We start from the raw sequence: 24406 nt of genomic DNA, 5'->3' as shown, positions 1-24406 counted from the left end.
ATGATATTGTTGCAACGAGCTTAACTTGTCCCTCTGTACTATTTGTTTCCGGCACTGTCACCAGAAATCCAAGATACTGCCGTCAATCAATGCTGATCGGAAGTAGTCATCGCATCAATCTTGGCCCGGCAATTCCGGAAAATTTCAGCCTTTTGCTCAGGAGTCCAAGTCGAGTGAGGAATATCCAGCCCCCTTTGAACAGCAGCACGCTTATCAATCTCATCTACCCACTTCTTCAAAGCGGGGAACTCGGACAGATCAATTTCCAAGGAAATAGGAGAACCGCGAACCCAAGAGAAACTCGCAATATCGGCAATAGTATACTTCTCACCCGCGAGGTAAGGGCTTTCGTTCAACCGCGACTCGAGGACCGAGTAGAGACGTCTTGTCTCATCGACAAACCGCTTAATAGCGTAGTCGGAGCGCGTGTTGGCGAAGAGACGGAAATGGTTCGCTTGTCCTGGTAGGTATTAGAGACGCATTTGAAGCTTACGTACGAGGTAGATTATCTGCACGCACCTTGAATAGGCCCGAGACCAGCCATCTGGAACATCAACCAGGAGGTTTGTTCGGCGTGCTCAGGGATGCCGGGAGCGTAACTGATCTTGCGGTCGGTGTCGTACTTGTCAACTAGATATGTCATGATTGCTCCGCTCTCGAAAACGCGCTGCGAACCATCGAGTAGGGCGGGGATGCGGCCATTGGGATTAATCTTCAGGAACCATCTATCCAATACCTTGCGTTAGTATGTTGTGACATGTCTTCCTGCGTGGTGGGGGAGAAGTGTACTCTTCCTTCTGGGGATTTGAGCTGGAGGAGATATCAAGGCCTTCGGCTTTATAAGACAGCCCAAGTTCTTCGAGGGTGATGGAGGCTTTGACGCCATTCGGCGTAGGCCAGCTATACAGGGTAATGTTTGAAGACATGGTAGAATATGGGTGAAATCTTGATGAGAGTTGAGATAGTCGCGATACGGTCAATGAACGAGAGAACATTAGGAATAATGGCAGGATGAAAGTAAATGTAGAATGCTTTAAAGTGTGCTTACCTAGGTACTTGTCAGCTCCCCGCACCCGGGCAAATCCCTCGAGGTACCTATATGTAAGCTGATGTGATATCGGGCATGGATGACGGCATCTTACCTGAGGCTGAATGTCGAAGTACTCTACACGAGATCAACCCAACCAGACACATCCCATCGTTCTGTGCAAACTCCAGATCACGGTTCTTATTCTTAACCCAGCTACTGCTTGCAGTTCAACAGTACCAGAAAGTTGCAGTGTCTAAGCATCAAAATGCCTGAGAAGAAGAGAGTTCTGGTCCTTGGGAGTGGAATGGTCGCACCTCCCTGCATTGAGTATCTTACTCGCAATCCTCAAAATGAAGTCACTGTTGGTAAGACGATTCCTTCGCTTTTTTCCTCGCTCCAACGAAACTGATTCAAGATGCCACCTAGCCTGCCGAACCCTTTCTACCGCGCAGGCTCTCTCGTCTGATTTTCCCAGAACGCAGCCGCTTTCTCTAGACGTGGCTTCTGCAGCCGATCTCGATACTCAAGTCGCAGCCCACGACCTCGTCATCTCGCTCGTCCCGTATACACACCACGCGGCTGTGATCAAGTCAGCTATCAAAGGACGAACAAATGTTGTCACTACCAGCTACGTCTCGGCTGAGATGCGAGCCTTGGATGACGCCGTCAAGGAAGCGGGAATCACCGTTCTGAACGAGGTAGGAGTTGATCCAGGTGTCGATCACCTGTATGCTATCAAAACAATCAATGAAGTTCATGAGAAAGGCGGCAAGGCATGTACCATTTCCGATCATATCAAATGATCCGAACTCACTCTGAAGTACGACACAGGTCAAGGAATTCTATTCCTACTGTGGAGGCTTACCCGCTCCCGAGTGCGCCAACAACCCGCTTGGTTTCAAGTTCTCCTGGTCTCCGCGCGGTGCGATCCTCTCCCAACGCAACTCTGCTTCTTTTCTGCACCATGGCAAGCAGGTAGACATACCCGCCACAGAACTCATGTCCGTTGCCCAGCCGTACTATGTTATGGATGGATACTCCTTCGTGGCATATCCAAATCGCAATTCTGTCCCTTTCAGAGAGTTCTACAACATCCCGGAAGCAGAAACCGTCATCAGAGGATCATTGAGATACCAGGGAAATCCGGAATTCATCCAGGCCCTGGCCGGCATTGGCTGGCTTGACCAAGAAGAAAAGAGCTGGTTGAAGCCAGAAATCACATGGGCCCAGATTCAACAGAGATTAGTCAATGCTCCTGACTCGGATGAGAGGTATCTATCTTTCCCAGATTAATAGGACTATAAACCGACCCTGACCTTTTCATGTGCCATAGCTCTCTCATTGCGCGTATCAACGAAGTATTCAAATTTCCAACCGAGGCCGAAAGTGAACGAATCATTTCTGGCATGCGATGGTTGGGTCTCTTCTCAACCGAACCAGCTACGATAAAGGATGGCAACATTTTTGACACTCTTTGTCACCAGTTAGCAAAGCTCCTCGGTTTTAAGCCTAGTGAGCGGGATCTAGTCATGCTTCAGCATAAGTTCGTCGTCGAGTGGAGGGATGGTAAAAAGGTACTATCACTTCCCAATTGTTAAGATTTACTATGATTGATCGGGTATATAGGACACTATCACAAGCACTCTCGAGTTATTAGGTGACCCGGAAAGATATTCAGCTATGGCGCTTTCGGTTGGCGTCACCTGCGGTGTGGCAACTCAGCTACTACTGGATGGTCACCCGGCGCTTCACATACCAGGTATCCTTGCGCCATATAGGAAGGAGATATGCGATCCCATTAGAGAAGCTGTGGCACGCGAGGGAGTCAAGCTCGTGGAGAAGGTTATGTAACGACCTCTTGTTGAGATCATGTGACCAACCACATGGGTGGTCCTGAGTGTGGTCCCGAACGGACGTTAAGGCCTAATATATACAGCTGCAGTGACAATCGGGGGTTCCGATTGTCCCTATGATCTTTTGGCCGAGTGCATGTGCCCACCTGCATTCCCTCTGGATTACAAAGTGGGTAGATATAAATCACGTGATACTTTAATGACTAAAATCTTGGTGAATAGGTAGGTAGGGCCTCGGGACCCATGGGTACCTGATAACCCACTTCAACTCCCGAGGTCATACTCTCTGCCTTTCGCATCCAGCTTGACTCCATATCCAAAGCTGTGGCCACATATCCTCAGATCATTGGGGAACAGAGACGAGTTGCCATGGCGGGTGAAAGCCCTGTCAGTCTAAGGTCTGATTCGGTTGAAGTGGATTGTCCCTACCTGGAAAAGGATGGTAGACCCTTGCTTCAATTGCCAAGAGCCTATACACATACACGGTACAACCATCAAAATTCCTCCCTAAAGCTGGTCAGCTGAAGTGATTTTTGAGACATTTCGGAGTGTGAGTTCCGGTCTGTGTTGAAGAGGAAACCCCAAAAGCAATATTGAGTTCTATCTTTGGCCCTCATTGAATAGGCTTTTATCCCCTGTATAGATTTCCGTAGGAAAATGTTACTGTCGTTTTCTTTGTTAGTGCGAAGGCAACACTACCATCAAGAAAAAGCAATTTCCACCTGGGCGTTTATAACAGTGTGCCGACTCCAGATCAGAACGGTGGAAGAAAATGTACGTTACTGATTTGTCAGTCATAATTGCCGTAAACCTGCGAGGATTGTAGATGGAACAGTGAGGTACGATGGTACGGAGTATAACATAGACGTTTCCATATTTTGCTTTGCCCCCTTGCGGCAGGGCACATGGATGGTACTCAAGGCTGCATTGACCATGTGATTTGTTGGGCAGTTTCAGAGTCACCACATGGCATGGAGCAGGCACCCGGATGGGATACCCATTTCTGGAAGGACAGATGTTCTTCTATACAGAGTAGCATGGCCCGGGATCTGGCATGGCATATGGTACACACCAGGATTAAACGCTTGATCGGCAATGCTATCATACTATCAAGAGCCAATTTAGGGATTGGCTCATAGAATAACCTAATACACAAGGGGCACTCTACATCTGACATGTCAAATACGTACGAGTTTAGAAGGCGCAGGGCAAGCCGAAAATGCCGCAAAAATAACCAAGTGAAAGGTGATCTCAGTATTTGACGCAAATTGTTGTCATGACTCGCATGGGGCGTTGTGAGGTTACAAAAGGATTTCCAAATCTCCGTATTTCCCCAAGGGATGGACCAACTAGGATAGAACGTTGTCGATCCCCACATGGCCAGCCACGAGCTTCTTAGCGTTGCAACCCCCAGACACGGCCCGTATATCGCCGGAGACGGCCACCGCTCTCTGGGATTGATGATGCGATCATCTTTAAATGTACCGGTTTAGTTCAGCACTCCACCTTCCCCGAGAAACACGTTTGGAGGTTCGACTTGGCAAAACCGTGGAATAATTGCGGGCAACTGGGGTTTTTTGATTACTTGGTCTAACGCGAACACCTATTTCGCTCTCCAAGAGGAAACGCCCCCGGGGCGTGGGACCGGCTTAGTTCTACCCGCAAAGATCGGGATTGAGTCTTCCTTGTGAAAACCTTCTTATTTCCGACTTTCATGCCGGCTAGACTCCGAGAGTAATTAATTCATCGAGTTGACCTTTTCCTATTCCGGAATAGGACTGCACTAGAGACCTAGCCAAGTAAATAGATGTCATCTCCGCAATTTCCCCCGGATTTCCACTTTTCCCCCAGCTTCACTGAATTCGGAAAAGGGTCCAATATCAGATGTTCTTCATTCAACATATTTCCTATAATCAAGAGGATTTCAGACTCGATCAATGTGCTTCCAAAAGGCAGATTGTCTTGGCCTGAAACTCTAAGCCTTGCGAAATCACCGGAAACAAGCCTGAAGGCCAAAGATTAAAGCCTAATTTAGCGCCAATGAATTGGCTGGCCTTTGCCAATCACAATTATGACCCCTGTCTAGAGGCGACTACCACAAACCCGGCGCCTTTTGTCGAATGTGGCGCTCCCCCAGAGACGCCAATATTCTCGCGAGAATTACTTATGTGAATCTGAGTCTTTTTCTGGATAGGATAAGATTCGATTGCATAACATGGAGACACAGAATGCATAATCATCAGGGAATACCTAGGTAAATCTGAGGCTTAGCAGCAGAAGGCGTACTTTCACGTTGGGTTTGGATCTGGACATCCCGGTTGAGATCGGAAGTCTTGGAGGTAGTCCAGATGCATGTAGTTGTGCTTGGGCCAAGAATCTTGTTCATACTTCTAGTACTTGGCATCAAGGAAGGTAGCAGAGTACTCTTAATGTAGTATTTTGCCGAGACAAAGTCCATTAAATGAAGGCTTAGCGAGTGGATAATACAATCTAGCAGGTTTCCCCATGATTCCCAGGTTTGTTCCGTTTCGGGAAGTAGATCGGACACCCTGGAAAGTCATGACCTTGGAAAAAAAGCCTTGGCTTGGAGACTTTGACATCTTTTATTCTAGCCAATGAGATTGTGTCAAACGGACTCTGGGGAAAAAGATTCAAACATAAAAAGGTGCCCCCTCCCCAGGTCATGTACTTACCATTCACGACTTTGTTTGTCTCTGAAGTCTCATCAAACGAGGTACTGCCATTAACTGAGGCTGATTGGCCTTTTTCCAACTCTTCTTCTCCATCAACCTTTGTCTTTCTTCTTTCCCCGACATCATCACATCTGAAGTCACCCCAGCCTCTAGTTCCCTTATTGGCCATCAAATAGCTTGACCAGACAGTCTTGAAGATGGCTCAGGAGGCCATCACGCTGGCCGGCTCTGACCAGCGGTAAGATTTGCATTCTTCCTTGGGCGCTTTCCAATGCTCATCTCAATTCCATATAGTTCCAGCAATGATCAAAACAGCGCCGAGAAGGGATACGTTGAGCAAGTTGACCTGCACAACAATATTTCTGCCAAGTAAGTTTCACTCATTTAATTCTTCGGTGTATTTCCATTTCCTCTCAGTGCACTAACACCAATTAGGATCAAGAACCCTCTAGCCGACTTGACCAAGAATCAGGTGCTCCGCAACGTGGAAGAGTTTGCTGAGGAGTACAACGTGACAGACATCCTTCCCGAATTGAAGAAAGGAGCGCTAGTTGCGCGTGACCCTGCCGAGTTCGAGACAGTGGCAGACTTGACCGAGCCAGAGATCACTGCCCTGCGTGACGAAGTGCTTCACAAATGGCGCCAGCCCAAACCACTCTACTTCACCATTGCTCTATGCTCTATTGGTGCAGCCGTGCAGTATGTGATTCCCTCAGTATGCCTTCGACATATCCCTAACATTAATACAGAGGATGGGATCAGACTGGCTCGAATGGTGCTAACCTATCATTCCCCGATGCTTTTGGTATTTCGGAGGATCCCGCAAAGAGCCCCCATGCCGATCGGAACCTGTGGCTCGTAGGCATCGTCAATGCTGCCCCCTACATTGCCAGTGCTTGCCTTGGATGCTGGCTCTCGGATCCAGTTAACCGGGTTCTGGGCCGTCGCGGTACAATCTTCATCTCGGCTATCTTTTGTGTTCTAACCCCCATTGGCTCCGCGGTGAGCCAGAACTGGCAGCAGTTGTTTGTGACCCGCCTCCTCATGGGTATTGGAATGGGTCTAAAAGCCTCGACAATTCCAATCTTTTGCGCTGAGAATACCCCTGCTGTTATACGTGGGGGTCTGGTCATGTCCTGGCAGCTCTGGACCGCTTTTGGCATTTTCCTCGGATTCAGTGCCAACCTCGCTGTCAAGGATCTAGGTAAAATATCCTGGCGTCTACAGCTGGGATCGGCCTTTATCCCGGCTGTCCCTCTCCTATTCGGTGTTTACTTCTGTCCAGAGTCACCTCGCTGGTACATTCGACGGGGCGAGATGAGCAAGGCGTACCGGTCTTTGTGCCGTCTCCGTAACACGCCTTTGCAGGCTGCTCGCGACCTTTACTACATCCATGCGCAGATCAAGATTGAGATGGAGCTGGTCGGCAAGAGTAACTACGTCACCCGCTTCATTGAGCTCTTCACTATCCCTCGCGTTCGCCGTGCTACTCTTGCTTCGTTCGTTGTTATGATCGGCCAGCAGATGTGCGGTATCAACATTGTTGCCTTTTACTCATCAACCGTCTTCAAGAACGCCGGTGCAAGTGCCACACAAGCTTTGTTTGCCTCCTGGGGATTTGGCTTGGTTAACTTTGTGTTTGCCTTCCCTGCTATCTGGACCATCGATACATATGGCCGTCGGACTCTATTGTTGTTCACTTTCCCGCAGATGGCATGGACTTTGCTTGGCGCTGCTTTCTGCTTCTGGACACCCCAGGGCACCGCTCACCTGGCTTCGATCGCGTTCTTCGTCTTCCTATTCGCCGCATTCTACTCGCCTGGTGAAGGACCCGTGCCGTTTACTTATTCGGCGGAGGTATTCCCTCTTTCCCATCGTGGTATGTTTTTCCACTTGCAGCCCCCTCTTTTTTCTTCGCCCTTGACATGGTTTCTTGAACTAACATTGATACCAGAGGTTGGCATGTCCTGGGCCGTGGCGACCTGCCTAGGTTGGGCTGCCGTACTCTCGATCACGTTCCCCAAAATGTTGAGTGCAATGACTGCCACTGGAGCATTTGGATTTTATGCGTAAGTATTCCAACCGATATTACCACTTTCTCATCAAAATCTCTAACAGTTGGATGTAGTGGTCTGAACGTGACCGCACTTGTCATGATTTTCCTCTGGGTTCCCGAAACTAAGCAGCGCACCCTTGAAGAGCTGGATTATATCTTCGCAGTTCCTACCCGGGTCCACATGAAGTATCAAGTCACCAAAGCGCTGCCGTACTGGTTCAAGCGCTACATTTTCCGCCGGAATGTTGAGCTGGAGCCACTTTACCAGTTTGACCAGCTTGCGAGTGGTAACGAGAATGTTGCTGTGTCGCGGAAACAGAGTGTTCACTCTGATCATGTGAAGTCGTAGATTAGTCTGGTCAACATGGCTCTGATCTTTAGATCCCGGTTGCGGCTTTGGTTTCCCATGTTAAAACTGACTCAGTGAAACTTGGCTCTGTTTTTATCTTTTTTGATATTCAAATGGCGAATGATGCACTATGAATTGCAAATAATGAAATCTATCAACAAGAAATTATCCTCTTTAAACATTAGAAGAGATAAACTGGTTCCTCGGGGCCTCTCACTGTGTTATAGCGGGATGGATCTATAAAGAACACCCAAAGTAGGGAAAGTGGCTCCACAAGGTTTCGCAGAATCCATGGTTGCTGGGGAATCAGCTGATGTGGAGATATGATCAGAACAAGTTCAAGTTGATATCATTGGTATGATTGAGCTGGTTTTGGGGGGATAAAGTAGGTGCAAATGATGGTATCTCACCAGGCAGAGTCATGGGATAAAGCACAAATGACTATAAACAACTATAACTGGAGACATGCTGTAGGCTACTATAGGCTTCATAGGTGTATCACGTGGGAGTTCCGGGGGGGAATGGCGACGCTCATGTTTTGGTCCACTCCCGCCCCTCACCTTTGCCTTGAGAGAGCTCATATCTACTTTCCTACTTTTTCCCACTTCCATTCCTTCGGTTCGCATTTCGATGTTGTGTGTGTCTACCTGAGCCCAAGAACCTCAGAGTGGTGTGTTTAGGCCCAGTCCTAAGGAAATCTAGGATCCCCCCGTCATCGTGACCCTCCTTTTTGAAAACCAGAAACAAACACACCAGCAGCTGCAGTGGAGCTCAAGGAACTGCTGCGGGCTGCTGGGTGAGTCGAAACCCACTACCTTGACCGCCTCCCACCTATAGCTTATTCTTTCAACACCCACGGGGGAAAACTTAAGCAGTTCGCCTATCCCCAATTTGGCGTCACTTTTCCTGTGTTTTTGCCCGAAGTATTTCTTGTTTTAGCTGCGGGGCAGATCTGGCTCTGCGTCTTCGTTGGACTCCCCACAGTGCAACGTCCATATCCCACTTAACCCTTTCCCACCATGCCCTGCTTCAAAGGGCTTGCCGTGAGCATCCACACGCCGGATGGCCCAATCTCCGAATATTCCATTCAACGCCATTCTCGAGCTTCGCGCATAGGCTGTTTTATCCCTGTTCCTCCGCCCAAAATCCCCGAATCTGGCACCGGCAAAGCGGAACAATCCACCTTCGCTATTTCCGTCACCCTCCTAAACCCCGAGCAAGATGTCCCGTACTCGACCCCAAAGCCGACAGCAGATTGCCCCTCGCCGAAACCAAAAGTGGTCGGCAAATTGCCCGGTGAGCCAGGTCAAATCGCCGGAACGGTCGCACCATACCAGGGCTTGACAAATTCGCCGAACGAGACCGTCGCAGCATACATCTACTTTGACGGAAGACAGAAGGAGGAGGTGGCTACACTGCTGCGACGAGGAGAAGAGACATGGGTGAATTCGCGCTGGGTCAGCATTCCGGAAAGCGAAGGTGGGGGAATTGCCGAGCGGGAATTCTTGTTCCGCGAGGTCGGTCTGGAGCGCTGGCTCAATGGATTGGACCTGGAAGGCAAAGATGCCGCAGCCAAGATTGAACGCAGGCGGCAGAAGATGGAGAAACGACGTGCGAAGCGCGCCGCTCAGGAGGATCCCACCGCCATGGATATGGAGGACAACCATCCTGCCAAGTCCAAGACCATTATGCGATACGGAAATGACGAGAAGTCGCCCCTCGAGGATGTTTCAGACGACGACCTCTCCTCCGACTCTGATGACGACGATCCAATCCCTGAGACAGCGGGCCAAATTAAGGTTGCTTTGTTCCGAGTTTTGGCATCTGGAGAAATCAAGCGGGGCGAATACTCCCCGCAGTTTGATGCGCACGACGATGAGGAGGGTGGTCAGGATAATAGTGGCGGAGGAGACGCCGATGTCGATCATACCACAAGTTTCGCGAAGCCTAAGTCACTCGATCCGAAGACCATTAGTACGCAGACTGTTACTGGTATTGACCCGAGTGATAAACCATACGCTGTCTTCACTTTCATGTACCGTGGTGAACGTAAGTATTCTGTGGATCATTGTCGATGGGAGTCATCTCTAATTGAATGAACATAGGTCAATTGCAGAAGATGGGTATCTTGAAAGATGCCAAGGTGCAAGAGACTCCTGCTGCCACCAAGCGCAAGTCTATACAAGCTGATTTTGCAAACCTCGGTCCTATCAAGCCTGGGGGCTCTGTTGGATTCCTTAATTTCCGGGAGAATGAAGCCAAGCCGCGGAAGGGCAAGAAGAGCGTCGATGACATGGACAGCGATGACGACGACACCGACAACCCCATACTTGGCAAGGCAGACGACGAAGAAGCCAAGGATGACGATCGGTTCTTGTCCCCCGATGACATTAAACGACAAGGAGAGCTGGCAGAGAGCCTGCGGAAGATTCGAGTAGGTACAATCCTGACATTCTATGAGTTCATTGTTAACAATTCCGCAGCTCAAGCGTCAGCACTCCGCTGAACCACCTGGAGGCAGTGTCGGTGACTCTGCTGATACGCCGGCTTCTGGGTCTGGATCCACGCCTCCTGCAAATGAGCGCTCGGCAACACCGCCAAAGGCTGCCGCGACTGGATCTGCAGCCGAGCCGTCTCAGCCAGCTGCCGAACCAGAAGATGGCCTTTTCGGTAGTCCGCTGAAGAAACAGCGGGCGAGTGTCTCGACTGCAGATGAGAATGCCCTTAGGCGCCGGATCGCAGAGTCGTCTGGTAGAATCAATGAAGTTCTGGGCTCTTCTGTCCCAACAGAATCAACTTTGACCAGTCCGAAGATTTTCACAGATGGGTTCAGTCTTGCACCTGATCTTTCTGCTGCACCCCCAGCAAATGATGAGGAGTTGTAAGTCTGCGATCGTCGAAGATAGGTTACTTCTGGTTGGTCTGATCTCGAGATCTCATTTGAGCCGTTGGGCCTGACCGGCTACTACTCTTCACTTTGGAAAGCACTGGTCTTTTTTTGCTATGACCATGGGGATCAATTAGGGTTTTACTAGTTGGTGGGATCCTCATTGTTATTTACCGGGTCATCTGGATGGTCATATTGCTTTTCTACAATTACGCCGTTATGTCCACTACCTACAATACAGGGAACATGTTGAAGGAGAAATACATCTGCTGCGCCGACCAGGGCAGCTTTATTATGACTTTTAAACCTCGAAATCAGTGTTATGGCGCGGAGAGTAGTAACTGTATACATCTTAGACTATATAAGTATACATTCCAAAAAGGCCCGTCTGACTGCGTTCAAGCATCGGCAGAAACGGCTTAAACTCCGATAAGCTTCTAAACCCTGAAGGGTATATATAGCTGGAACAAATATAGCTATCTTAGACTTCCCAACTACACATCCATGCTCAGAAGTATCTTTCTACCTGCATCTGCATCACGCCGTGTTCTGGCTCCCGGCTTTCTCCACCGAGTGAGAGATTCTGCCAAGTCCCAATTGAACCTCATATTCACTAACAGCTTCAGCAGCCCAGAATAGCCCCCATCCGCCACAAATCCACGATGCCACTCGAACGCTCAACAGACCCTTTGGTCTGGATCGACTGCGAGGTACGTCTGAACATTCCATCTCGATTCAAAACAACCCACAAATTCCACAATTCCGCACAACTAACCCCATCCACAAGATGACAGGCCTAAACCCGGAAACCGACAAGATCCTCCAGATCTGTTGTTTCATCACAGATGCCCAATTAAACCTCCTCGAACCGACCGGCTTCGAAACAGTCATCCATGTCCCAGACTCCACCCTCGACGCGATGTCGCAGTGGTGCATCGACACCCACGGCCGCACGGGCCTCACCGCCGCCGTCCGCGCCTCGACCACCTCCCCCTCCACCGCCGCAGACTCTCTCCTTGCCTACATCCGCCAGCACGTCCCGACCCCACGCACTGCCCTGCTCGCGGGAAATAGTGTTCACGCTGATAAGGCTTTCCTTGCTTGTGCGCCGTACTCGCAGGTGCTGGATCACCTGCATTATCGCATTCTGGATGTTAGTTCGTTGAAGGAGGCGGCACGGAGGTGGGGGAGTGATCAACTGCTTGAGCAAGTCCCTCGTAAGCGGGAGGTTCATCTTGCTAGGGATGACATCCTTGAAAGTATTGAGGAAATCCGGTTTTACAAGGACAAGCTGTTTGGGTGATGTGGCGGATTTGGTGGCTTGCTTGTCTCTGTTACTCTGAGACATGGGTCCGGCAGCTATTTTAAAACCCTGCGCGTTGAAATTGTTTTCGATTATCTTTCCCTACGGTGAGAACCTTTATATGTACCATACAATGTACGCTCCGTGCATGTACAATGTACTTCGGAAGAATGTTGTTGGACAGTATTTTGATTCCCCCACGGGAATGATCTGCAGAGGGGCAATTGAAAGAGTACCTTGACGGATGACTTGTAGATTGGACCGAACAGGACAAATCAGAGAGCCCCTGAGCTATACAAGAGTCCAGACATATTTAAATTAATATTCAAAATGTTGTGGCAAAGTACTACGAAGAGTACTAGTGGGATGATAAACACATGACGCCAAACATTGGCCCCTCCCCGTGGAGCTCAACAAGTCGGTGAACTTCTCGACCTTCTTCCCCCCCCCTCTCTTCTTCTCCTTCTCCTCACTACCTCTTTCTCTCCAATCTTATCCATCATGTCTGTCCAGACGGTCTCAATTCAACCATTCGCTGACCAGAAGCCTGGAACGTATGTTGCTCGTTGCCCCACAATTGAACTGCTAGCTAACTTGCTCCTAGCTCCGGCCTTCGCAAGAAGGTCAAGGTCTTCCAGCAGGAAAACTACTCTGAATCCTTCATTACTAGTATCCTTCTGTCGATCCCGGAGGGTGTTGAGGGTTCTTTCCTCGTCATTGGTGGCGATGGCCGTTACTATAACCCCGAGGTCATCTCCAAGATCGCAAAGATCAGTGCCGCCTATGGCGTGAAGAAGCTCTTGATTGGACAGCATGGCATTATGAGCACTCCGGCTGCTAGCAACCTCATTCGCGTGAGGAAGGCAACCGGTGGTATCCTCCTGACTGCCAGCCACAACCCCGGTGGTAAGTGATGATTTGGGGTACAGCATTGTTTAGTGGAGACTGACCAAGATATCCCCAGGCCCCGAGAACGACTTTGGTATCAAGTACAACTTGGCCAACGGTGCCCCCGCCCCTGAGGGCGTTACGAACAAGATCTTCGAGACCGCGAAGACCCTCACCTCCTACAAGTACCTCGAGGTTCCCGATGTCGATACCTCCACCATCGGCATCAAGAACTATGGTCCCCTCGAGGTTGAGATCGTCCACTCTACTGCCGACTACGTGACTATGATGAAGGAGATCTTCGATTTCAATCTGATCAAGGAGTTCCTTAGCTCCCACAAGGACTTCAAGGTCCTGTTCGACGGCATGCACGGTGTGACCGGCCCCTACGGCGTGGATATCTTTGTCAAGGAGCTCGGTCTGCCCACCAGCAGCACAATGAACTGCCAGCCCAAGCCGGACTTTGGCGGCGGTCACCCCGACCCCAACCTCGTGTACGCCCACGAGCTCGTCGAGGCTGTCGACGCCAACGGCGTTCACTTCGGTGCCGCCAGTGATGGTGACGGTGACCGTAACATGATCTACGGTGCCAACAGTTTCGTCTCCCCCGGTGACAGCTTGGCGATCATCTCCCACCACGCTAAGCTCATCCCCTACTTCCAGAAGCAGGGTGTATACGGCCTGGCCCGCTCAATGCCCACTTCCGGAGCCGTAGACCGTGTAGCTAAAGCCCAAGGCCTGCAGAGCTACGAAGTGCCCACCGGCTGGAAGTTCTTCTGCAACCTCTTCGACGAGAAGAAGATGTCCATCTGTGGTGAAGAGAGCTTCGGCACGGGCAGCAACCACATCCGCGAGAAGGACGGCCTGTGGGCTGTCGTGGCTTGGTTGAATATCATTGCGGGTGTCGCTAAGCAAAAGCCCAACGAGACCCCCAGCATTGGCTCCATCCAGAACGAGTTCTGGCAGACCTACGGCCGCACCTTCTTCACGCGCTATGACTACGAGAACGTCGACAGCGAGGGCGCCAACAAGGTCGTCGGCACTCTGTCCGACCTGGTCGCCAACCGCGATACCTTTGTTGGCTCGGAAATCGCCGGCCGCAAGGTCCTCGACGCTGGCAACTTCTCCTACACTGACCTCGATGGCAGCGTCTCCAAGAACCAGGGTCTGTACGCCAAGTTCGATGACGGCAGCCGCATCGTCGTTCGTCTGTCCGGCACCGGCAGCAGCGGGGCTACTATCCGTCTGTACGTGGAGCGCTACGAGGCCGACAAGTCCAAGTTCGGTCTCACTGCTCAGGAGTACCTGGCTGATAACATCTCGCTGGCTCTCTCTCTGCTCAAGTTCAAGGAGTATGTTGGCCGCGAGGAGCCTGATGTTAAGACCTAAGTTTGGTTAGGTTGTTAGGGTTAATGTGGAACCTGCTGGATGGGGATCACCTTTTAATTATTTTGCAGTTCTATCTGAAGGCGAGAAGAATGATCGAAAAGCAGGATCAAGATTAAAAGATTATACATTGGCATGAGATGGAAACTGCATCTTTATCATAATCCGAGCCTGTCTTGTCTTAAACTCGGACCTCCTGATCTGAGTATAGTTATGCATTATTGTCCTGTGCCAGATCTCAGTCCGGGGACGTAAAGTAAAATATCATGGAATCGTAGCATCGTAGAATCGTAAATCATCAGACCCTTGAAAAAAGGATTACGCCTTCCACGCATCCGCAGAAACTCTCAACTTCTCCCCCCACCAGCTCTCCCACTTAACAACCCTCTCCTCCCTCCTCGCCTCCTCAGCCGCAAAAACAACAGCATGACTCCGCACCGCCTCCTCAAGCGAACACGCAACAAACCTCGCTTGCGCCGTCTCAACATCCAGTCCCCCCTCAACCGCTTCAACCGCACTAACAAACTGCCTCGCAAGCCCAAAGTCCCCACCACCATGCGACTCGTTCTGTCCTGGGGGTGGCTTTGGCACATCGAAGACTTCTGTCTTCTCCGTGGCGAAATCATAGACAGAAATCGTTTTGCTATCATACGAGACCTCGCCAGTAGTACCATACACACGGCCCCGACGCTCACACTGTTTCTCCGTGGGCGCAATCATATGGAAACTCGCCGTTTTAGCAAGCCGATGCGGCGCCGTCTCCTCGTCATCCCAAGCAAACGTGACAATCTGATCATCGCAGACATCATTATCAGCTTCGTAGACGCACCGCCCGTACCAGGGTCGCGCAGCGATATCCGAGTTCGGCATCGTATCCCGGTCATAGTCCTCGGCAAGACGGGAGAGGAGCAGGGACTCGGCGGCCTTGCCGCCTTGGGCATGGAACACATCTTCGATATCCGGGCAGACGATGTCAACCGGCCAAGCCGTGTGACCTGTCGCGAGGTGGCGGTCATTATAGATTCTAGCTGCGCTGTAGTTGCAGTCACGTTCAGCGGGGCAGGAGAGACAGTTTGTAGCGTTGCCTGCGGAGATAGGTTTGCGCTTTCGGCGGAACTGCGTCATTGTGCCGGCGGACGAAATCGAGCGTGGGAAGTGCGGCTTGTGGGCTTGGTTGGATGCCGTTTCGGGTGAGGGTGGGGAGCAGAGGAGCCAGAGGATGAAGTCGATGTCGTGGCACGATTTCGTGAGGAGAGAGCCGTCGCCTGCTGCTGTTGCGCGTCGCCAGTTGCCCCGGACGTAGCTGTGCGAGAAGTGCCACCAGCCTACTGGCTCGCAGTGTTCTAGGGAGACTATGTCGCCGATTACGCGGTCTGTTAAGAGGAGTTTGCGGAGGAGAATATTGTGCGGGCTGTAGCGGAGTACGTGTCCGATTGAGAAGATGTTCTTTGGGGCTTGGGGGGTATTGTTTGGGCCTTCTGGAGGTTGGAGGGCTCGGTATACTGTTAGACAGTCGTCTAGCGAGAGGGCTAGTGGCTTCTCGCAGAGAATGTGTAGCTGCAGCGGGGCGAGCGCTTGTAAGATCTCGACGTGCGTTTCGTCCAGTGTGCAAACGAAGACACCATCTACGCCCACGGGAATTGGGGTTGTGTCTGCTGCGTTATCGCCATTGTTTTGGGTCGCCCGCTTCCGTCGCTCGAGTTCCCACTGCAGCCATTCGCGCCAATCTGTAAATTCCTGGCCCTCCTGGGAGGATTCCGATGCGCCCCATATATATTTTCGTCCAAACTCGCGCCGTTTGAACGCGTGGGGTTCGGCAATTGCGTGGATTACACCAGGTGTTGCGGTTGTGACGGCGCGAGCATAGGCGTTTCCGCGAGAGCCGGCACCGATGACAAGCAAGCGTAGTTGCTTTGATGATGGAAAGGATGAGCTGGGGATAGTATCGGTGGGAGGTGGGATTGGTTCTTTCATGTTGGTCGTGGTTGATATATTGGGGATGCGGGGGATAAATTGGAGTTTTGGAGCTTTGGAGCTTCGGATCCAGGATGTGATACTGCGAATAATGGATTTATTTGACTCCGACAAGGCCTATTATCATTATAGAACCAAGCACAGAGTAGAGAGATATATCAACAAAATGTCCCAAGGCACGAAAGGTTGCGACCTTGCAAGTTGCAGTTGCGGGGAACGTAACATCAGCAACATCAGCCGGGCTCTGATTGGCCATTGTGGGTGACACTATACGCGTCAATTTTGTTCCATCTCCTCTACCTACCTAGGTAGTCTCTGTCTCCTTTTTACTAGCACTCTCCGATTCGTTTTCCTTGTCGAAAATCATAGCCACCTCTTCCAAAGACCGCCCTTTTGTCTCGGGGAAGAGGAGATATATAAGACCCAAGAACAGTACCAGACAACCAAGGAAGACACAGTAATACTTCCATGCAATCGCCGTAAACGCCACTGGGTTGACATATTGGTTGAAGAAACACGCTATGGCATCCACCGAAAGGGTGACAGCAATGCCCTTCGCACGCAGTTGGAAGGGTAGGACCTCAGCTGGGTACGAGATGAACAAAGGCGCATAGGCCATGTCGTATGCGCCAAAAAAGAGAAATAGGAGTGGAACTACCGCTATTCCAGCAGCGGGAAGTTGTCTTTCGGTAAACAGACCAGAGGCCAGTGTGGACATGGACAGGAAAACGATCATGCCTACTGTGGAAAGAAGCCATAGAATGCGGCGGCCGTATCGCTCCGATGCAAGTGCACCGGCTGCCGCAAGGAGTAAGTTCCAGATATTGAGGCTGACATTAACAGCTGCTTGGTCGGCTGCCTTAGTGATTCCCACTGAATCGAGGATCGGCGCGAGGTAGTAAGATAGGAGTCCTGCGATACTGTTAGGGACAGGTGTTTCACCAGGGCGTTATGAAGAGCATACCATTTCCAGCCCATTCTTGCATAAGCCCAACCAATACACAAATGGCCAGTCGGTGCATATCGCCCCTTGACGAGAAGAAGGTGCTCCATTTCCTGGTATTGGTGATCTCGGCTGTGATCGTGCTGCAAATCCAACGGTACTCATACTGGACTAGCTCGTCATCCATGTCACCGTTCGCGTGGTACTTCCCGAGAATAGCCAGGGCCTCTTCTTTCCTTCCTTTTGATACCAGCCATCTGGGGCTCTCGGGCACAAACACAATCAACCCTAGAATCTGGAACAACGGATACGATATCTGCAGTAGACAAGGAAGCCTCCACGACCAACTGTTTGATATGCCTATTGTTGCATACGTGACCGCTGCCGAGCTAATGGCGCCCAAACTCCAGCATGCATTGTACAGGGCCGTGGCCGTCTGTCGCTGCCGTGGGTGTGCGTTTTCAGTTGCCAGGAGAGGAGCTGCAGTCTGGGCGATGCCCATCCCTATGCCCGACAAGATTCTGGTGCCAAAAAAGGCCCAGTGATTTTTGACCGCGGCTTGGATGATAGCTCCCACGATCGCAATGCTAGATCCAATGCCAACACACGTCTTGCGTCCGAACTTATCGGCAATATAAGAAGCCGGTGCGAAGGAGACTAACGCCCCCAGAGAAGTGGCAGCAATGATCAACCCAACTATATTGGGATTTAGTCCGCCAATGATGGTGTCGACTATGTCATGATCAGCATGGATGTCACCGTATCAGGGTGGGGTCATTACACTCAGGCAGCACAAGCAAGCTATTCACAAGACTTCCAATATACCCAGCCGAAGAAGCAGTGGAGAACATGAATACGATACCCATATTCAATTTACGGAGCCCCCTGTCTTTGATCCAATTCGGGTTCGTTTTGTTCGGTAGGAGCTTGAATGCCTCCATCGGAGGGTCCTTCTCCATTGTATCTGCCTTTGTAGCCATGTTGTGTGCTCCTTAAAAGACCGGGCTTCCTGGAAAAGGCCAATTCGAACTGCGTAGAGTCAAGTTTTTCAACCTCATATAGCTATACCAGCTAGTTTATATTATAAGATTATATAGTCCTGGAGAACAAGGGATCATCCACATTCTTCCGACCCAGCAAACCTTCAGCCTTCCCCGGACGATCCTCGGATACTTCTAGGATAACTGGTCACTACGTACAACATGAATGCACGGAATGAAGGGAGGAATGCAAGATACAACTACCCAAACGGGCATTGTGTCCAGCACGAAGTCCCACCATCTCCGATCACCTCGTCACAGGACCCAAACAAAATCATGATCTGCAGTCCAGAAGAACAAGTATATTGTACGTTATGATAACATCCACCGGCACAGTGATGTGAGACAACTTTTCATTCATCACACTCCCCAAGCAGTGAAGCATACCGATTCCCAAGCCCACAAAATCCCTCACACTGCCCATCAACCTCCCGCCCCTTATGCAGGACCTCCTCCATACCCCAAGCAACACGTTCCGCGCCCACCCTCGCGCCCTCAAGATTCGGCGCCCCGGGCCCAAGCCGGAGAGATGCCATGCGGCCCGTCATGAATAACGGTACGTCATCCCGCCACGACAGATCGTTCGTTAGACACGGGAGGCCTGCCTTTACCTCGATCGGGTATTGGTCGTTCATTGTACGGAGCAGCGGCATCTCGCGCACGTCCGCCCTCACTCCGGTTGCGAAATAGATGTAGTCTATTGCAGGGAGGTCGGGGATTGGTGGGTCGGTTGTTAGGGTCCAGGTCTGGGTGGCTGGGTTGTAGTCGTGGGTCTTTATTTCTGTGCAAGGGTGGATCGAGGCGCGGTTTTGAGCTGCGTGCTGCTTTACGATTTTTGTGTAGCGCGGTGTAATGCTGCCTCCGTTGCGGGCGTTTTGGAGCATTTCCAGACGCTCTGGGAGATATTAGCGTTTGGCCTGTAGATGGGATTTAGGGCTTTTTCAATATGTACCTTCGTCGGTGTCGGCGGACCAGAAGGCTGCTTTCTCCCAGTTCTTATACTTGCCCATCCAGGGCAGACTAATATCGAAGTGTTTGACTATTATGAAATGAGACATTGTCCAAAAAGAACAGCTTGCCGGGGACTTATACATACCCTTCAGGCCAGAGCGCATCAAGAACCACACTTTCGTCACGCCCTTGCGAACTGCCATGTCGACAATCTGTGCTGACGACAGCCCACCTCCGACAACGACAACATTGGTCTCCTGCCGCCGCTGGATTTTTTTCTGTACGTTGAGACTAGGAAATGTTTTGATCTCCGTGCTGTGGCAACACGCTGCAGCACCCTCTTGTTCCGTCGATGGTTTCCACGGATAAATCTTCGACACGCCTGCTCCGCCAGGACCGATGGCCAGCACAACAGACCGGCTATAAAACTTCTCTCCCGTGGATGTGGTGATAGTGAATATCTTCGAATCCGAGCTGTCAGAGAGGTAATTATATGAGATATCCGTGGCCTCGCGCTGCAAGATCTGACCGGGCTCATCCAGCCCATACCGCTGGATAACCGACGAGCAATAATCCGAAAAGAGCTCTGTGGAGGGCGAGAAGTAATCTTTCCGATCTCGTTCGTCAATCTCACCTCCGATTGTCCTGTTCAGACAAACGCAACTGTCAGAGATCTGTTTCAACCACATTCGCACGGGACACCACTTACTGAGTTTTCCCACCCTGTCTCCTCTTCTTCTTCTTATGCTTGCTCATCTCCTTCCCAACACACCCGGAAATCTCCCAGAGATCTGCATCCCGCCCACTCTCCTGCGTATAAGCCAGCATACCATCCCGATCCCCAGGATCAACATGGAAGAACATCGGGCTGCGGAGCTGTTTAATCTCCAGCGTGCGGAACGCATTGTTCCACCGCTGCATCCATTTATCGCCAGAGCCGTCGAGGACAAGTGTTGAGATAGACGATGTCGACGATGTCGATGACGCGGACGATAGCGACGGCACAGAAGATGCAGAGTCAGTCGAGGTGCGCCGTTGCCGGTCGTCTTGACAAGGACATCCGCGTTCACTGTCCCATTTTGCGGCTCGCACGCCGTTGATCTTGCTGTGTCGTGCTTGGACTAGACTCATCCGTCCACTGTGCTTCTTGATCCAGTGATAGCGCTGGTGTTCTTCGTCTGTGAAGACTGCTGATGGTGTTTCTTCGCTTAGGCGTGCGGCGACGGCGAGGCCGCATGGTCCCGCGCCGATGATTATTACGTCGCGGATTTCATGGTCGTCGGGTAATTCTTGAGGTGAGGACATTTCAGAATGGCGAGGTAGGGTTAGCGTAATGGTGGTAAAGACGTGGTTGTATTAGTACTTCAGGGCTAGAAGGAATAGTATAGTAAATTTGCAGGAACGTACGATTGTAGGGGCAATATGTTTCTTTTATACTCTGCTAGTGTAACTGTATTTCTGCAATGTCCTCATGTCTTCACAGGTTGACTATCGAGGTACTCGTCCCCAAGGTCCTTGGGGATGGCAGCATATAGGAGCAGCTTCACGCTCCACAATTACCATCGCGGATCTGATGAGGCATTGGAGTCGATCTCTGAGGACCTTAGGGAAGTCCTCAATTATCTTGGATTTATTATTTGAACTGGTCCAATATTAATGTTGTGTTAGGTGTACAGATACAAGTCCCAGAGCCTTGTTATACCTAATACCTATCTCCAGTCACCAAACGAGAGATCGCGTGACCCTGGGTCTTTGAAATAATCCTATACCTGACTTCAATGAGACTAATATCCAGGGTGTCACACCTTAATCGGTTGTATTCTGGATGTATTCTTGATTTTATCTTTAAGTAAATGTACATTGGAGTCTGTACATATGTAGAAGTTGATCTAGTGAAATTACTTGATGGCCACGCCCATACGATCTTTTCTACACTTATGTAGAGAACAGAAGATGAAAAGATGAAAAGAAATTAAATTACTATAAAAGAAAATATTTGCAGAGGGGAATAGCAAAGCACCGAAATCCACCAAAAGAAAAGAAAAAGAGAGAAGCAAAATATACTCAAAACTCCAAAGCCCATAAAAAAACAAAACTACCTCCAAACCTGCGCCTATACAAAGCACTTATTTATGCCACTTCTTTGTCTTCGTCCCGGCCTTCGCCCTAGACGCACCCCCTTCCCTCCGATGCCAAGGATCCAAAGGCCAAACCCAGCCCCTCACCCTCTTAGCATCTCTCCTCTCCCCAATCTGTGGCTCAGGAATCCACTTATCCTTCGCCTCAGCCAGGATTCTCTGACGGGTCATCGCACCAGGTCCGCCAACGTTGAGGTGAGCAGAAGGCTGGTGCGGAAGCGGCACCGACTTCGAAAGCATCAACAAGAAATACAACCCCAGCCCTGCCGTCATAGCGGGCAACGCATCCTCACCCGGCTCCGGCTCCGACGAGTCATGATGCGAATTGAACGACGAGCTCGATGACGGCGAGAAAGATCGCGCACTGATGGGCGTTGCGAGCGGTGCTTCACGCGCGTGTGTCCGCATGCCCCTCACGGCTGCTGTCTTGAGCGGGATTGATGCCGCGATCTCCAGATACCCGAAGTAGGGGACGTCGTCGCCGGGGTCGCAGCCTGCTCGCACGCAGACGAGCTCGATCTCTGTGATTATGAAGCCGTAGCGGCAGGAATGCTCGCGCATGCACCGCTGGAGGTGGGCGAGTCCGTTGAGGTATTCCACGCGTCTGTGGGGGGCTTCGTTGCGCATGCCGGTGTTCCAGCGGTCGAAGCTTTTCACGATGCCAACTAGTCGGCCACGCGGGAGACCAGCGCTTGTTTGCTCGGTATCTGAGAGATAGTTTGCTAGGAAGTGCGGGTGACCGTGATTTTTGTGGCCTGTGTTGCGGACGTCTGGGGCGGCGTAGAGCTGGAGGTGGTCTTTGCCTTGGGAAACGGCCAGGGCGGCGTTGATGCGTGGTGCATAGAGGTCGCGGATTAGAGTCACTAGGTCGTGCTCGGATTCTGGGGCTAGGCTTGCTGAGGGTACGGGCACGTGCGGTGTGAGCTCTGCTGGGATTTCGGTCTTCAGGAGCTGGATTAGTCGGCTGTCCAGGGAGTCGAATGTCGCTAGTGAGAAGGAGCTCCAGCTGCGCAGGTTGCGGATGTCCCACCAGAAGTAATCGTGTAGGCCACGAGTTGGAATTACGCTCACGTTGCGGACTAGGTTGATTGGCTGGATTGGTAGGGTCAAATACGACAGTAGAGTTGTGGACCTTGGGGCTAGGTCTTCGTGGGGACTGAGTAAGACTGGTGAATGCTGGGCAGCTGATGCCTGGCGGTAGTTGTATTGAGGCGTCGGTACTGTCAATGGGGTTTGTGTGTTTGCAGGAGAATGTTGGCCCCCCGGGCGTTGAGAGTATGATGGGCAGGGCATGATGTTTGGAGTGATCGGGGTGACTGGGGTGGTCGGGGTCGTCTGAGCCTGCATTTGAGGCAGTCCCCGGTATGTAGGATACCCAATTCCAGTTAAAGTGGCGGCATCGATGACAGATGCCGACACCGAGCGTGAGTGGCCCCCGCCTGCCTTACGCTTATATGAAGGGGTGATGGTCACCGGCGATGACAGGGTAGGGAAGCTGCCCTGTGTAGTCAATGGCGCCGGTGAGATGGGAGAGGCCAATGCCAAGCGGTCCGCGACTTCGCGCGTGCGACGGCCGGCAGATGGACGCACCGGTGGGTAAGAGATAAATCCAGGAGGCGGGTTCCGTGTATTGGACAGAACCCGACGGTGACGAAGGGGCCCACCAGCAGACACTGGCTCGATCACGACGTCTTGAGGCCTGATCTTAGGCAGTAGCTTCGGGCCATGATAATGTCTGGTTGGCGACGTGGTGGGACTGGTATTTCCAGTCATAGTCGACCAGGGAGATGACTCGCTTGAATAAACCGAAGAGTTGGAGGCATGACGACTATGTCCAGAGTCGATGTATTCCTCAAGAGAAAGACGCGGCGGCGTCGTTGGCCGAAAGCGAGCGGAATCGACAGCGGGCATGATAGCGAGGTTGTTGAATAGGTGTGTCACCAATAACAATCTATCACGAGAGTGACAATCGAATGAAGGAACTGATGTCTGGTTGACCAAGTCGTTCAGAAAGGCATGGTCCAGAGGGAGGATGTTTGGATATTAAATGGACATCGACAGAGTCTCAAACAGCCAAGCATGATGCATATAAAAAGATTGACTGACGAACCCTAGCCGATCTAGAAAAGATGAAACATGGAGAAGAGCCCCATTGTAACGCCTACGGAGCTTCAGAATCTTTTTTTGGGATCCTAGTCTCCGATCAGAGGCACATCCACTCGCTGAAACACGAAACTGCCGACATCGTGCCTGAAGACAGGCATGTTGAGCAACAAGGCCCTTGAAACTGCCCCTCCTAGGGGGTCCAGTTCGGCATAGTGCGGTTTCATCGGACTGTCGCGCGTTAAGTTGTTACTATATTTTGCATCTTCTTCAATATCAATCTTCAAATTCCCTAAAATGGTTAGCCTGCTGCAAGATTCTCAAGGTGTTCTAAAAACGGCAACAATTAGGTCACATTTCCAGGTAATTAGCGGACTTGTTGGTGATTCTCCCTGCTTCAGGACTCGCGGGGTCAGCGGTTAAGGGTTCCAAGAAAGCAGATAGATAAAAATAGCCACCGGGATCATGGAATGTGTGATTCCAGGGTCTGGACGGGGTAAAAAGTCTCTTTGAAGGTGAGGGTACCTGCTCTAGATGCGCCAGTGGCCGAGTGTGATATCGAAGTCGGCGGCTACGCTACATGTGTGGGATGAGTTTGAAGTACGCGCCCAGCACCGGCGTCATATTCAGTGATTGGATAACTCGATCTTGAAACTGAGAAATGTCCCATAATTAGCAACAATTAATGCAGTTGATGGGGGAGTTCATGCAGGGGACATCTACCTACCTAGGTAGTTAGAGGAGAGGTTGAGGTCAAATCGGGGTGATCAACACATAACCGCGCATTGACCCCTTGGTTTCATTGTTAGTGG

General features: G+C 51.0%; 9 protein-coding genes across 9 annotated transcripts; 5 read left to right on the top strand and 4 right to left on the bottom strand.

Moving 5' to 3' along the window:
* Positions 1 to 86: 86 nt before the first annotated feature.
* N7525_000843 (glutathione S-transferase family protein) lies at positions 87 to 926 on the bottom strand (the record flags this gene model as incomplete). The annotated part of the gene is made up of 3 exons (XM_002561931.1): positions 87 to 460; positions 520 to 725; positions 790 to 926. 3 exons carry the CDS (start codon positions 924 to 926, stop codon positions 87 to 89), a joined length of 717 nt encoding a protein of 238 aa, XP_002561977.1.
* Positions 927 to 1295: 369 nt separating this feature from the next.
* On the top strand, positions 1296 to 2881 carry N7525_000842 (uncharacterized protein; the record flags this gene model as incomplete). Its single annotated transcript, XM_061211688.1, has 5 exons — positions 1296 to 1395; positions 1457 to 1803; positions 1862 to 2301; positions 2364 to 2604; positions 2657 to 2881. The coding sequence occupies 5 exons, from the start codon at positions 1296 to 1298 to the stop codon at positions 2879 to 2881; spliced, it is 1353 nt and encodes a 450-aa protein (XP_061070914.1).
* A 2892-nt stretch (positions 2882 to 5773) lies between these two features.
* N7525_000841 (uncharacterized protein) lies at positions 5774 to 7981 on the top strand (the record flags this gene model as incomplete). Its single annotated transcript, XM_002561935.1, has 6 exons — positions 5774 to 5814; positions 5871 to 5945; positions 6012 to 6275; positions 6326 to 7455; positions 7531 to 7645; positions 7705 to 7981. The coding sequence occupies 6 exons, from the start codon at positions 5774 to 5776 to the stop codon at positions 7979 to 7981; spliced, it is 1902 nt and encodes a 633-aa protein (XP_002561981.1).
* Positions 7982 to 9000: 1019 nt separating this feature from the next.
* On the top strand, positions 9001 to 10866 carry N7525_000840 (uncharacterized protein; the record flags this gene model as incomplete). Its single annotated transcript, XM_002561936.2, has 3 exons — positions 9001 to 10030; positions 10087 to 10415; positions 10465 to 10866. 3 exons carry the CDS (start codon positions 9001 to 9003, stop codon positions 10864 to 10866), a joined length of 1761 nt encoding a protein of 586 aa, XP_002561982.1.
* Positions 10867 to 11530: 664 nt separating this feature from the next.
* On the top strand, positions 11531 to 12171 carry N7525_000839 (oligoribonuclease; the record flags this gene model as incomplete). The annotated part of the gene is made up of 2 exons (XM_061211687.1): positions 11531 to 11578; positions 11656 to 12171. 2 exons carry the CDS (start codon positions 11531 to 11533, stop codon positions 12169 to 12171), a joined length of 564 nt encoding a protein of 187 aa, XP_061070913.1.
* Positions 12172 to 12672: 501 nt separating this feature from the next.
* On the top strand, positions 12673 to 14448 carry pgmA (phosphoglucomutase PGM2; the record flags this gene model as incomplete). Its single annotated transcript, XM_002561938.2, has 3 exons — positions 12673 to 12725; positions 12776 to 13077; positions 13136 to 14448. The coding sequence occupies 3 exons, from the start codon at positions 12673 to 12675 to the stop codon at positions 14446 to 14448; spliced, it is 1668 nt and encodes a 555-aa protein (XP_002561984.2).
* A 315-nt stretch (positions 14449 to 14763) lies between these two features.
* N7525_000837 (Gfo/Idh/MocA family protein) lies at positions 14764 to 16419 on the bottom strand (the record flags this gene model as incomplete). The annotated part of the gene is made up of 1 exon (XM_002561939.1): positions 14764 to 16419. One exon carries the CDS (start codon positions 16417 to 16419, stop codon positions 14764 to 14766), a length of 1656 nt encoding a protein of 551 aa, XP_002561985.1.
* Positions 16420 to 18755: 2336 nt separating this feature from the next.
* N7525_000836 (FAD binding domain protein) lies at positions 18756 to 20658 on the bottom strand (the record flags this gene model as incomplete). Its single annotated transcript, XM_002561941.1, has 4 exons — positions 18756 to 19297; positions 19355 to 19441; positions 19499 to 19998; positions 20063 to 20658. 4 exons carry the CDS (start codon positions 20656 to 20658, stop codon positions 18756 to 18758), a joined length of 1725 nt encoding a protein of 574 aa, XP_002561987.1.
* An 821-nt stretch (positions 20659 to 21479) lies between these two features.
* On the bottom strand, positions 21480 to 23402 carry N7525_000835 (uncharacterized protein; the record flags this gene model as incomplete). Its single annotated transcript, XM_002561942.1, has 1 exon — positions 21480 to 23402. One exon carries the CDS (start codon positions 23400 to 23402, stop codon positions 21480 to 21482), a length of 1923 nt encoding a protein of 640 aa, XP_002561988.1.
* Positions 23403 to 24406: the final 1004 nt, after the last annotated feature.

The sequence above is a fragment of the Penicillium rubens genome (genome assembly GCF_028828025.1).
Source record: "Penicillium rubens strain IBT 27055 chromosome Unknown utg000001l_segment0_segment0, whole genome shotgun sequence".
Classification (NCBI taxonomy): Eukaryota; Fungi; Ascomycota; class Eurotiomycetes; order Eurotiales; family Aspergillaceae; genus Penicillium; species Penicillium rubens.
This window is presented reverse-complemented; position numbering and strand designations above follow the sequence as displayed.